Raw genomic sequence first — 13,256 nt, 5'->3', positions numbered from 1 at the left:
GAGGTCCGGGGGTCCCCACCGACCACCTTCGCAACCTCTGTGCCCAGCCAAAGAGGTCTTGCCCTGAGAACCAAATGGATTTTTCTTCCATTTCCTTTGCATCCCTAAATGTCTTCATCCTGGCTCCCGGTGCCTTCCCCATTCGATCAACGTTGTGCCGACAGAAGCTAGTTGCCCAGGTCCAGCACCCTGGAAGACGGGGGGTGGAGGGCGCTGGGGCTTGATAACCCTTCCCCAGGCGCGGGCTAGAAGAAATCAGCGTCCTTATTACTGCCCCAGCTCCAGGGGACTCAGGGGGTACGTTTCTGTACAGCCCTGGTGGGGGAGGGAGGGGAGCATGCCCACGTGCTGGAGTCCAGAACTCCGCTCCCCAAAGCTCGGCCCACACCTTCCAACCCGACCTGGACGGAGACAGGTTGGAGCCGGGTGTACCCGAGAGCGTGAGTGAGGATGTAGAGAGCGGGGGCAGGGTTAGCGCACGGGTTCGAGACGAGGAGAGGCAGCAGGTGAACCCGGGGGCCGTGCCCGCAGGCGGGGACGCGGATTGAGGGGGGCCTCGGAAGAGCCAGGGGAGACGAGGCGAGGTCTGGGCTCGCAGGGCTGGCGGAGCGGCGAGCCCAGGCGGCGAGACGGACGGAGAAGGGGGGCGGGGAGCCCAGGGGGAGGGAGTTCCGAAAGGAGGGAAAGGACCGAGCCTGGAAGGGAGAGCGGCGGCGGCCGGCCGAGCTGCGAGCTGGAGGGCGCCCGGCGCGCCCAGACCGTGCCACCCCCTCCTTCGCCCCCGGGGCGCCGAGGGCTCTGCCGGGGAGACGCACAAAGACATGCGAAGCGGGGCTGAGCGAGGCTCGCGCACAAAGACGCCGGGGCGCACGGCCGCTCGGGCTGCACCCACCGCCCCCGCGCCGCGCCGCGCCGGGGCCGGGCCAGCGCGCAGCCCGGGGCGGAGCGCGCGGCGGCGGCGGCGGCTGCGGGCCGGCGCGGGACCCGGGTCGCCCGCGCTCTCCGGGTGACCCGGGCCCGGCCGCAGGCGCGCGCGGGGGCGGCGGCGCCCCAGCCCAACTTGGCCTCGGCCTCGCCCTCTGCCCGGCCCGCGGGTGTCCCCTCCTTCCCGCGATTCCGTGTCTTCTCACGCTCCCCTCCTCCCTCCCCGCGTCCAGCCCTGGCTCTCCCCACCTTGTAAAACAAAGCCGGGGGAAAAAAATGCCTGCCTGTGCAGCTCGGAGCGCGCAGCCCGTCTCTGAATAAGAAGTGAGTACAATGGCGTGTTGTTTGTAAAAGCTTCAAGTCCGTCTTTAAAAAAAAAAAAAAAAATTGTGAATGCTGCATGCCTCATGCTTCCCAGCGCCTCGCGGGAGAGAGCCGGCTATAGAGCAGGAGGTGAGACCCCCGGGTACCCCCCTCTTCCCCATCTCCCGCCGCGCGTTTGCCGTCCCAGCCAGTCCCGGGAGGGTTGCAAAAGCCCAGCTGGCAGCACGCGGACGCTTTCCACCTTTCGTTTCCCGTCCTAGGTGTTGGATCCCAATCTGGGGTTGGAGGCAAATCTATCCCCGGATCCACTCCTGGCTGCTTCTCCTCACTCTCCCGCGGGTGCCTGGGCGTTTTGCATCTGTCTTGGGTATAGGTTTGGGACACTTAGGGGAGTTTCCGAAGGAGGAGGGTCAGCTCTTGGGAGTCACCCGACGGGTGACCCTGGTCACACTTGTTGCCCACAGCGTGGTGGCATAGGCAGTGGTACTGAAAAAAGCCCATTTCTCCTGGAATTGACTCGTCAGTTGTGGCCGGGAGCGAAGAAGACAAACGTGGGTGCGGATGAGAGGCTAGGATTAAGCGGAGGCTGTGAGGTGCTGCAGGCAGAGAAGGAGGGCCTGATGGTGCCAGAGTGTGTGGAAGGGGTGAATCTTTGATTCCTTTTTCTAAGGAGCTTCTCTTCATGATCATACATCAAACGACATGGAGATGGAAACCCAGAGGGTTCCCCATGTTAGATCGCGTGGAAAGACTGTTGTTTTTTATTTTGTTGTTTCACCAGGTTCTGCCCATTCTGTCTGCCAAATGTGCATTATATATATATATTTCTGCTAATTGAAAAAAAAGCAATAACTTAAAAGAATTAAAATACACCAGGAAATATTTTAATAATACACACACTACACACACAGTCTTAAAAAAAAAAAAACCTCTCCTTTTTCCCCCTAATCATATAATAATAATATCTTAGTTTGGCATTGCAGTTTAGGATTGGGATTTGGGAGCGTCCAGGTAAACGGTCTTGGTGTTTTCCAGTGCTGCAGACCAGAAATCAGTGATGGGGAAAATCAGAAAGATGAGAAGAGAGCATAGAGAACTGGGGAGGAAAGGCTTGGACAGCTTCCTTCAGAGAGATAATGTGGAGTTTCTGAGTGATTTTCTGTTATTTTTGTTCCAAAGATGGCTTAATTTTAGACGATGACCTTTATTTTTCACTGAGACTCACTAAGCAGCTTGGAGGTGGGGTGAGGTGGCTAGACAGCAGATGACAGTAATTTCAGCTGTTATCAACATTTCTATTAAAATGTTTCAAAAAATTAAAGCCTTGAACACGTGCTGTGCCGTGCTTAGCTGATCAGTCGTGTTGGACTCTGTGGTCTACAGTCCAGACCCCATGGACTGTAGCCATGAAACACATATCCAGTGCTTATTTGGGATGAAGTTTCCTTTATGAATATCACATGTCAAAAGGTGTCTGCTCATTTGTGGTTTGATTTGGAGCCGGTGACTGTATCAGGAGGAAAATGTGTACATATCTGTGCATAGCAGGTTGAACCATTTGGAACTGCTGAAGTGACCTGTACTTATGTGGAATCCCCACTTGGAGGCCAGGCTCCAGTTACTTCATCAGAGCGCTGACTTCCCTTCAAAGTCAGAATCGTTCAGAGTTACGCTGATTGAGGAGCGCTCTGTTATCTGCCATCATTACACAACACTCCTCACATAGGTCTGGTGCTTCACATAGCTTTGTTTGCAAAGCTTCTTTCTGATGGGCAACAGATGATTTATTTTATGAACTCCCAACTGTGGCAGTCCTACATTTAACTCACAGTGGTAGACAAGAGGGCAGAGTATGTAGTCATGTGAAGATGGACACTCCTTATTCCCTTCTTATTTTCAAGTAATTTCAGGTACCTGTATGATGTTTGGGTGCAATTGCATAGGTATTTCTTATGTGATTACCTAAAAAGTGTTATTCAGATTAGGTTACCATTTTATTAAACACCAAAGTAATTTTGGGCTTCCCTGGTGGCTCAGCAGTAAAGATCCACCTGCCAATGTAAGAGACGTGGATTCAGTCCCTGGGTTGGGAAGATCCTCTGGAGAAGGAAATGGCAACCCACTCCAGTATTCTTGCCTGGGAAATCCCATGGACAGAGGGGCCTGATGGGCTACAGTCCACAGGGTTGCAAAAAGTCAGCCATGACTTAGCAACTAAACAACAACAACAACAACAAAGTAATTTTCCTTATATCTGTAAGAATTATGGGTGGTAAATCAATTATTCTGTCAGAGTTAATGATATTTTGAAGTGTCCCATCTTTCAGCCATTCTGTCACCCGTTTTGGTTCAGTGTTGCCTTTTCAATCAAATACTCTGTAAATGGCTTATTTTCCCTTTAGCAAATGGAAGCCTAGTATCTCTTGAATTTTCTAAAAAGAAATCCATTAATGATATTTTGGAACAGCTGAGATAAATAATGAATGGATTTAGAGTCACCCCAGAGTATGTGGGAATTTGTAAGAGAACTCATAAATCCACTCTAATGGAGCAATTAGCTTTGTACAGAGCACGTAGGTCTAAGGTGTGAGACAAGGTTTTAATTTTTTTTTTTTCTTGATAATGTTCACTATTGAAATGGAAAGAACTTGTCATCTCTTGGCTGCACCTGTGATTGTGCCAGAATGGGTGACAATACTTTTGTTTTCCTTTTTTCAAGATATCAGAGATTGAATAACAAAATACAGAGAATACTTAATCATGAGCCCACTTTGGACGCGAGCAAAAAGAAATGATAGAACTATTGAGTAGTTTATTTGCTATCACATTTTACCAGATATTTACTAATGTTTTACTTTGAGCAACGATGTCTAGAGTGCAAATTCACTTATAATACAGTTCCTTTATTGTAACGGATTTTTAGATAATTTGCTTGTGATACAGAGTATTCTTGAGAACAGGAATAATACATTAGCCTTCTTTATGAGCATTCAGATATCTAGTTTAGTACCATCAACTCTTAGTAGTTCTGCAAATGTGTTTACTAGCACGTTGGACATGTATAAATTTTTAAATTAATTAGGAAGACTGCAGGCATTCTTTTATTCATTTTTTTTTAAGGTTCTTGGTCCGCCTCCTGTTTTTTTCCTCCTCCTTTTGGAAACCCCAATAGCAGCAGAGAGCTGAGACCCACCCCCTTCTCCTTGCACCTCATATATGGTCCTGGATGCGACCTCATGGGCGCACTTCTGGTTTAGGCTCTGGAGCTCTTACCAGGATAGCGGGCAGAGTCCGGGCCACTTTTGCTGACCCCTCTAACCTCCCTTCTCTGTTGTTGGCAGTGGCGGCCCCTGATTTGCTGGATCCTAAGTCTGCTGCTCAGAACTCCAAACCCAGGCTGTCCTTCTCCACCAAGCCCACCGTGCTTGCTTCCCGGGTGGAGAGTGACACGACCATCAATGTTATGAAATGGAAGACGGTCTCCACGATTTTCCTGGTGGTCGTCCTCTATCTCATCATTGGAGCCACCGTGTTCAAAGCCTTGGAGCAGCCTCACGAGATTTCCCAGCGGACCACCATCGTGATCCAGAAGCAGACGTTTATTTCCCAACACGCCTGTGTCAATTCTACCGAGCTCGACGAACTCATCCAGGTAAGGCGCCCAGGAGTTGGTACTCCGTTTTCCCTGCGGGGAAGACAAGTCAGAGGAAGAGGCAGTAACTCAGCTTTTGGCCTTCCATGTGCCCATGGGGTCCTCTTCCACTTTTCTCCCTAGCCTAGACGTCTTTGGCCACCGTTTCCTTTTCTTGTTATTGTACTGCCTCCCTCTTTTCCTGCCTTTGTCGTCTCTTCTCTTCCTTCTCCTTTATTTCTCCTGCTTGCTGCTCCTTCTCGGCCCCTTCTGCCCTCATGTTTCTCTGCTTCTGTCCTTTTGTCACTTCTGTCCTTCTGTCACTCTCCCTTTTTTCCATTTGCTTTGTCTTGGAACTGCCAGTGACCACCTGTGAATGTGGGGTCACCTTGCTGGAGGCCCGCAAGGTGAGAGGACCGTTGACAAATGAAGGGAAAATGTGAGGTGGGAAAAGTGTAGTAACTGCGTCACTGGCCACCGTAGGAAAGAAAAGATGGGTTGTGGTCTGACCCGCTTAAGGTGGGTACCCCTCATGGTTAACAAGCCGTAGCTCACTTCTTTAATCTAACCAAAGTATAACTCCAGTAACGGCTTTTTTAGGTGTCTGGGCAGAAGTAATTAATCACTGCTTCTCTAAACCCCAACTAAAAGCAATTTACTACTAACACAGAAAAATGGAGTTTTTGAATAAAAAGTAATTTAGTTTTAATTTACTCTATAATGGCAGAGTAGTATCCTTATGGAAAAACTTTTTTTCAAAAAAATTTTAATCCCAAAATGATGTAAAAATTTCAGTTAGACTCCTTGGAGATGGCTATATGTTTGTTGTAGATTTCTTTTGTTTAAAAGAATACATTGGTCCAACCAAGAATCTTGGTCAAGAAGAAAACCCTAGAATTTTATTTCAAGGAGAGATCTGATGGATAGTTGAACACATTTTAACTATATATATATATATATATATATATATATATATATTCATTTTTCTATGGAGCCTATTTTTCTTACCAGTTTTAAGTCAAATGAGATTGAAAACCATCTGTGAGTCATCAACTGAGCAGCTTCTTCCTCATGTTATGTTTGGTTTTTTACATCATTTGAGTGAGCTGGGATCGTTGATTGAGGGAAGAAATTATTAGTGATTTTTACCCAGTTTCTTGCTTTATGACCTTTCTTCTCATATTTCCTCTTGCCATGGATCTCCAAATGTTACTTCTGTCTTTTATTGCCCTGTTTATAGAATACACACACAAGTTCTCATTCAGGTTTTGTTAAAAGCTATCAAAGCTAGTATGCTCTTATCCTCACCCACCACATTCGGCACTTCTGCACCTCACCTATTGGGCTTAAATTTTGTAAAGGTTCTTTAGCCACTAGATACTGAATTCCCTACTGTTTGTAGATGATGGCACCATTTTCAATATTGGCAATGTACCTGCCGGATGATATTGATTCAACCATCCCGTTTCCTATTCCTGCATAAGCCCATTTCCACTTCACTTTTGATTTGTGCATATCATCCGTAGCGGTACTAAAAATCTTTGAAGAATCCCCACTTCCCTTGAGTTTTAGAAGAGCTCCTGGTTATTTTGGCAGAGTTGTGGTAAAAATCTCAACTTTGGGATGGGATAAGATGTTTTAAACTCCATTTGAGTACTTTACTAGAGGTGTTATCTTGAACAAGTAATTTTCCTCTCTAAGCCTTGAAAGATCTATCTAGAATGAAGGAAGAAAAGCTATCAAACAGGTTGCTGTGACGAGTAAAGAGATAATCCATGTAAGGCATTGAGGTGCTCAAGAAGTGTTAGGTTTGTTTGCTGTTGTTATTTTTCCTTCCCTGCTTATCTTTTAATTGGGTGGAAGCATCTGTTTCAGGTAGTTGCATCCTCACCTTTTCCAGAGAGATTTTTTTGTCTTCCGCAGAGAAAGAAAATGTTACATTGTTTTTGGAATAAACACAAATGGAGCTCAGTCTATGACCTAATTTTTTATTTCTTTCTGCTATCCACAGGCAATCCATTTTAGCCTTATTGATATTCACTGCTGATTGAGTATTTTTGCTTCTCAAAAATATCTTAAGGATTTTGGTGCTTATTCAGTACTTTTAAATGCAGAGGTTGCCTGTTATTTAATGTCATATCCATCACCTTTCTAACCCTGTGGTTTAGTTTTCTCCCTTTGAATATAACTTCTTCTTATCAGAGAAATCTTTGTAATGGCATGGCTCCAAGGGTCAAGATCAGTGTCTAAATAGGGAGGAAAGCGAATGAGCCAGGAATCATATATTAGAATTACATTTCATTTGTGTGATTCTCATAAATTTCCACGTGTTTTCCCCATGTTTATTTTCCCTTTTACTCCTGTCTTAAAGCCTCATGAGTAGTCATATTAAGCAGTAATATTGCAGCACTAAGGATTAGGAAACTAAAACACAGAAGCCCCGCTGACTTCCTCCGGACAGTATCATTAGGATCAAAGTTCAGGTCTTCAGATCTGGTTTTATTCCTAGGAGTTTGCACTCTTTCATGGCTTTCAGTGCTGAGGGTGAAAAAGGTGATGTTAGAAGTTCAGGCCTAGTGCTGTAGAGAAGGAATTCTGGATTCTTTTTGTGAAGAGTGGGCAAGGAGGAGGAAGTAGATAGTAGGACAGTATGACCAACATCAGTTAACCTTAGGTTACCTACAGTTAACCTAATCTTGTTCACTGTTATTGTTCAGTCGCTAAGTCATGTCTTGACCAGGCTCCTACCAGGCTCCTCCATCCATGGGATTTTCCAGGCAAGAGTACTGGAGTGGGTTGCCATTGACTTCTCTGCAATGGACATGGGTTTGAGCAAATTCTGGGAGATAGTGAAGGTCAGGGAAGCCTGGCGTGCTGCAATTCATGGGGTTGCTAAGAGTTGGACACCACTGAGTGGCTTCGCTTTCACTTTTCACTTTCATGCATTGGAGAAGGAAATGGCAACCCACTCCAGTGTTCTTGCCTGGAGAATTCCAGGGGTGGGGAAGCCTGGTGGGCTGCCGTCTATGGGGTCGCATAGAGTCGAACAGGACTGAGGTGACTTAGTAGCAGCATGTCCATTGAGTCAGTGATGCCATCCAGCCATCTCATCCCCTGTCACCCACTTCTGCTCCTGCCCTCAATCTTTCCCAGCATCAGGGTCTTTTGCAATGAGTTGGCTCTTTGCATCAAGTGGCCAAAGTATTGGCGCTTCAGCTTCAGCATCAATCCTTTCAATGAATAGTCAGGGTTGATTTCCTTTAGGATTGACTGGTTTGATCTCCTTGCTGTCCAAGAGACTCTCAAGGGTCTTTTCCAACACCACAGTTCAAAAGCATCATTTCTTCGGGGCTAAGCCTTCTTTGTGGTTCAACTCTCATATCCATACATGACTACTGGAAAAACCATGGCTCTGACCATATGGAGCTTTGTCAGCAAAGTGATGTCTGTGCTCTTTTTTTTTGGGGGGGGGGATATTAATTACACCTCTGAGTGGGCAGTTGCAACCTCATTCCACACTGTGGTTGTGTCACAGGATAGCCTAGACTTGGGGGCAGGAGGGAGATAGGGAAATGCAGCCCTAAGGCACATGAGAGCAACTTCCTCTTCTCTTTTGATTCCCAACATGTGTGTTCCATCCAAGTGCTGTTTTTGGCACAGGCCCTCTAAGGCAAGATTGCGGTGGCGGCAGAGATATCAAGACAAAGAGATCTTTTCTGGGGTGAAATACTTTGAAAACTTTGACTTTTCAACTTTCTTTACATTTGTTAGTTTGATATCAGTACAGAAAAATATATGGAAACATCTTTAAATTTCAAGAGTTGTGAATACATTAATAATAGCCAAAATTTAATGAGCAATTTCTATGTGCAAGACAATGTTCTAACTCGTTATATGTGTTATCTCCTTTAATTCTCTTAAACAACTCTGTGAGGAATGTGCTTTATTATCTATATGTAACTTACGTGAAACTGAGTCAAAAGGAGCTAATTTTCTAAAAGTTAGACTGCAGTGTTATTCAAAGCTAAATGGACAAACTCCAGAGCCTATGCTTTTAGCCCTTGAATTTACTGCCTCTAAAAACAGGTAATACGCATTAAAGTTTGCTGCAAAGTTTTCTTTTGTTTTATTTAGTAAAGTGTAATGAATATCAAATTATAGTCCTCTGTATGCAGTGATTTATATTTTATAACATAGCTTTCTCTCCATATACACAGAGAATATATAACCTGTATTTTAATATTCTTTTTGGACAACACTTCCTGATTTACTCCTGTTTGAATGTTGTGAGCCAGTAGAGGCATAGTTATATTAGATATGTGAAAAAAAGTGAAAGTGTTAGTTACCCAGTCATGTCCTACTCTTTGGGACCCCGTGGACTGTAGCCCACCAGGCTTATCTGTCCATGAAATTCTTCAGGCAAGAATACTGGAGTAGGTTGTATTTCCCTTCTCCTGGAGATCTTCCTGACCCAGGGATCTACCATCACTTATTCATTCACAAGTATTTATTAAATTCCTGCTATGTGCATTGTCCCAGGCACTGAAACACAGTAGAGAATAAAATGTGAACATTCTTGCCCTGGGTGAGCTTGCATTCTCCTAAGGGAACAGAGTTTGTTAGGGAGTGATAAATCTCAGGAGAAAAAAATAAGAGTGAAGTGGGGTAGGAAATGTTGGATGGTCCTGGTGATGGATGTTAGATAAGGTCACGGAAGAAGCTTCACGGATAAGGTGACTTTTAATGAAGGGAGTGAGGGAATGAACTCAGGGACCCTCTGGGGAATAACACTCAGCAGAGGGCTCGGCATATCCCGGAGATAAGAGCATCCCTGGCATGCAGAGGAGCCGCCGGGATGCTGGGAGGGCGTGGCAGAGAGGGATGTCAGGCAGGTGATGAGGACCAAATCCTGTGGGGCCTTGTAAGCAATAATCGGGAGTTTGGCTTTTTTGGTACAGATGAGTGTCCTGCTCTGCCGTGTGTCTCACCGGGATCCCTCTGGCTGCTGAGTTGAGAATAGACGGCAGGAGGCCACGGGCAGAAATGGAGAAAGCAGTTCTGAGGCTGCTGCGATAATCCTGGTGATGGATCAGGGATAAGGGAGGCTTGAAGTAAGGTGGTTGTGTAAAGGGTGTAAGATATGGTCAGATTCTAGATATAGTTTGCAAGGCCACCAGTGAGACCTACTCACAGACAAGATGGGCAGGGCAAAGGTGAGGCGTTAAAGATAACTCCAATATTTTTGTCCTGAGGAACTAAGAGAAGGCAGTTCTCATTTTCCTGAGATGAGGAAGAGTGCTGGGGGAGCTTAGTTTTGTACACTGAGAGTGTCCATTAGCGGAGAAGGCAATGGCACCCCACTCCAGTACTCTTGCTTGGAAAATCCCAGGAGGGATTTGCCTGGTAGGCTGCAGTCCATGGGGTCACTAAGAGTCAGACACGACTGAGCGACTTCACTTTCACTTCTCACTTTCATGAATTGGGGAAGGAAATGGCAACCCACTCCAGTGTTCTTGCCTGGAGAATCCCAGGGATGGGGGAGCCTGGTGGGCTGCCGTCTATGGGGTCACACAGAGTCGGACACGACTGAAGCGACTTAGCAGCAGCAGTAGCAGTGTCCATCAGACAGACTTTGGTTGCTGAAGAAGATCCGTGTGTGTGTGCGCGCTAAGTCACTTACTTCGTGTCTGACTCTCTTGCGACCCTGACTGTATCCCGTCAGGCTGCTTTGTCCATGGGATTCTCCGACAAGAATACTGGAGTGGGTTGTCATTTCCTACTCCAGACAATCTTTCCCACCCAGGAATTGAACCCACCTCTCTTTCGTCTCCTGCATTGGCAGGAGAAACCTTTACCACTTTACCACTGTGCCACCTGGGAAGCCCATTTTTGATGATTTTATTTATGGATACAACGTCATGTTGTCCTCTAAAAGGGTTGTCTTTTCTTTTGGATGAATTTCGACTTTAGAACATGATTTTAACATAAAGTTACCTGAAAGATATATAAACATCCCATTAATATTTCTGGGTTAATCTCTGGAGAAGGCACTTTTAGATAGCATAATGTGTAAACTTCTAGTTGCTTTTTGCTGTTCAGTTGCTCAGTGATGTCCAACTCTTTGTGACCCTGTGGACTACAGCACACCAGGCTGTCCTTCACTATTTCCAGTTTGCTGAAACTCATGTCTATTGAGTTGATGATGTCATCCAACCATCTCATCCTCTGTCATCCCCTTCTCCTTCTAGTAGTGTGGGTTATTTTACCAGAATATCTAGGAGTTATTTAAAAAACTGGGCTTCCACAGTCATCAAGACAGTATGGTACTGGCACAAAGACAGAAATATAGATCAATGGAACAGAATAGAAAGCCCAGAGATAAATCCACGAACCTATGGACACCTTATCTTTGACAAAGGAGGCAAGGATATACAATGGAAAAAAGACAACCTCTTTAACAAGTGGTGCTGGGATAACTGGTCAACCACTTGTAAAAGAATGAAACTAGAACACTTTCTAACACCATACACAAAAATAAACTCAAAATGGATTAAAGATCTAAATGTAAGACCAGAAACTATAAAACTCCTAGAGGAGAACATAGGCAAAACACTCTCCGACATAAACCACAGCAAGATCCTCTATGACCCAACTCCCAGAATATTGGAAATAAAAGCAAAACTAAACAAATGGGACCTAATGAAACTTAAAAGCTTTTGCACTACAAAGGAAACTATAAGTAAGGTGAAAAGACAGCCCTCAGATTGGGAGAAAATAATAGCAAATGAAGAAACAGACAAAGGATTAATCTCAAAAATATACAAGCAACTCCTGCAGCTCAATTCCAGAAAAATAAATGACCCAATCAAAAAACGGGCCAAAGAACTAAACAGACATTTCTCCAAAGAAGACATACAGATGGCTAACAAACACATGAAAAGATGCTCAACATCACTCATTATTAGAGAAATGCAAATCAAAACCACAATGAGGTACCATTACACGCCAGTCAGGATGGCTGCTATCCAAAAGTCTACAAGCAATAAATGCTGGAGAGGGTGTGGAGAAAAGGGAACCCTCTTACACTGTTGGTGGGAATGCAAACTAGTACAGCCGCTATGGAAAACAGTGTGGAGATTTCTTAAAAAACTGGAAATAGAACTGCCATATGACCCAGCAATCCCACTTCTGGGCATACACACTGAGGAAACCAGATCTGAAAGAGACACGTGCACCCCAATGTTCATCGCAGCACTGTTTATAATAGCCAGGACATGGAAGCAACCTAGATGTCCATCAGCAGAAGAATGGATAAGGAAGCTGTGGTACATATACACCATGGAATATTACTCAGCCATTAAAAAGAATTCATTTGAACCAGTTCTAATGAGATGGATGAAACTGGAGCCCATTATACAGAGTGAAGTAAGCCAGAAAGATAAAGAACATTACAGCATACTAACACATATATATGGAATTTAGAAAGATGGTAACGATAACCCTATATGCAAAACAGAAAAAGAGACACAGAAATACAGAACAGACTTTTGAACTCTGTGGGAGAATGTGAGGGTGGGATATTTCAAAAGAACAGCATGTATACTATCTATGGTGAAACAGATCACCAGCCCAGGTGGGATGCATGAGACAAGTGCTCCAGCCTGGTGCACTGGGAGGACCTGGGGGAATCGGGTGGAGAGGGAGGTGGGAGCGGGGATCGGGATGGGGAATACGTGTAAATCCATGGCTGATTCATATCAATGTATGACAAAACCCACTGAAATGTTGTGAAGTGATTGGCCTCCAACTAATAAAAAAAAAAAAAAGTTTAAAAAACAAAACAAAACAAAAAAAAACTGGGCTTCAATGGTGAGGGTTACTCAGGAGCACTGTCTTCACAGTTACAAGAAGGAATAAGGTATGAAGGGTGATATAGAAATCTTAAGGAAAACCTTGTCAGTTTCCAGTTTCCCTGGGATTTCCTAGAATTCTCTCATTTGCTACTTTCTTAGTGAGATGTATTTGCCTCCCATCTCCCTATATTTTAATGTTATCTTGACTTTCAGAGTGAAAGCATTAAAATGGAAAACATTTTTCCATGTGTAAGTAAATCAAGTAACAACTGAGATATTTTCATTCACTGTTTTTTAATTATACTTGAGTTTTTGTATAAAGCATAAAAGTAGTTGTCAGAAAATGATTTTATCGCCAAAGGATATATGAAAATTAAGTAGTTAATATTGGTTAAAAGATTAGTAAGGTGCTATATGAATGTTATATATCAATAAAATATGACCCAAACTGATAGCATTAAAAAGGAATATTTTAAAATAATAATGGCATGAATTGATAGCTGGAATGGTTATTGGAGAATGTG

The 13,256-nt window shown here is 44.6% G+C and overlaps 1 protein-coding gene across 3 annotated transcripts in view; it reads left to right on the top strand.

The window, feature by feature from the left end:
• The first annotated feature begins 1,075 nt into the window (after positions 1–1,075).
• Positions 1,076–13,256, top strand: part of KCNK2 (potassium two pore domain channel subfamily K member 2) — a 121,596-nt gene continuing 109,415 nt past the window's right edge. For 2 of the 3 annotated variants that reach the window (XM_061160951.1, XM_061160949.1), the window contains exons 1-2: positions 1,076–1,377; positions 4,590–4,900. In XM_061160951.1, coding sequence (XP_061016934.1) covers positions 1,332–1,377; positions 4,590–4,900 — 357 coding nt within the window. In that variant the 5' untranslated portion in view covers positions 1,076–1,331. The remainder of the gene's footprint in view (positions 1,378–4,589; positions 4,901–13,256) is intronic. The other variant, XM_061160952.1, reaches the window with a different exon arrangement.

This window comes from Dama dama, chromosome 14 (assembly GCF_033118175.1).
Source record: "Dama dama isolate Ldn47 chromosome 14, ASM3311817v1, whole genome shotgun sequence".
Taxonomy (NCBI): domain Eukaryota; kingdom Metazoa; phylum Chordata; class Mammalia; order Artiodactyla; family Cervidae; genus Dama; species Dama dama.
Note: the sequence above shows the minus strand (reverse complement) of the source record. Positions and strands in the feature narration are given on the sequence as shown.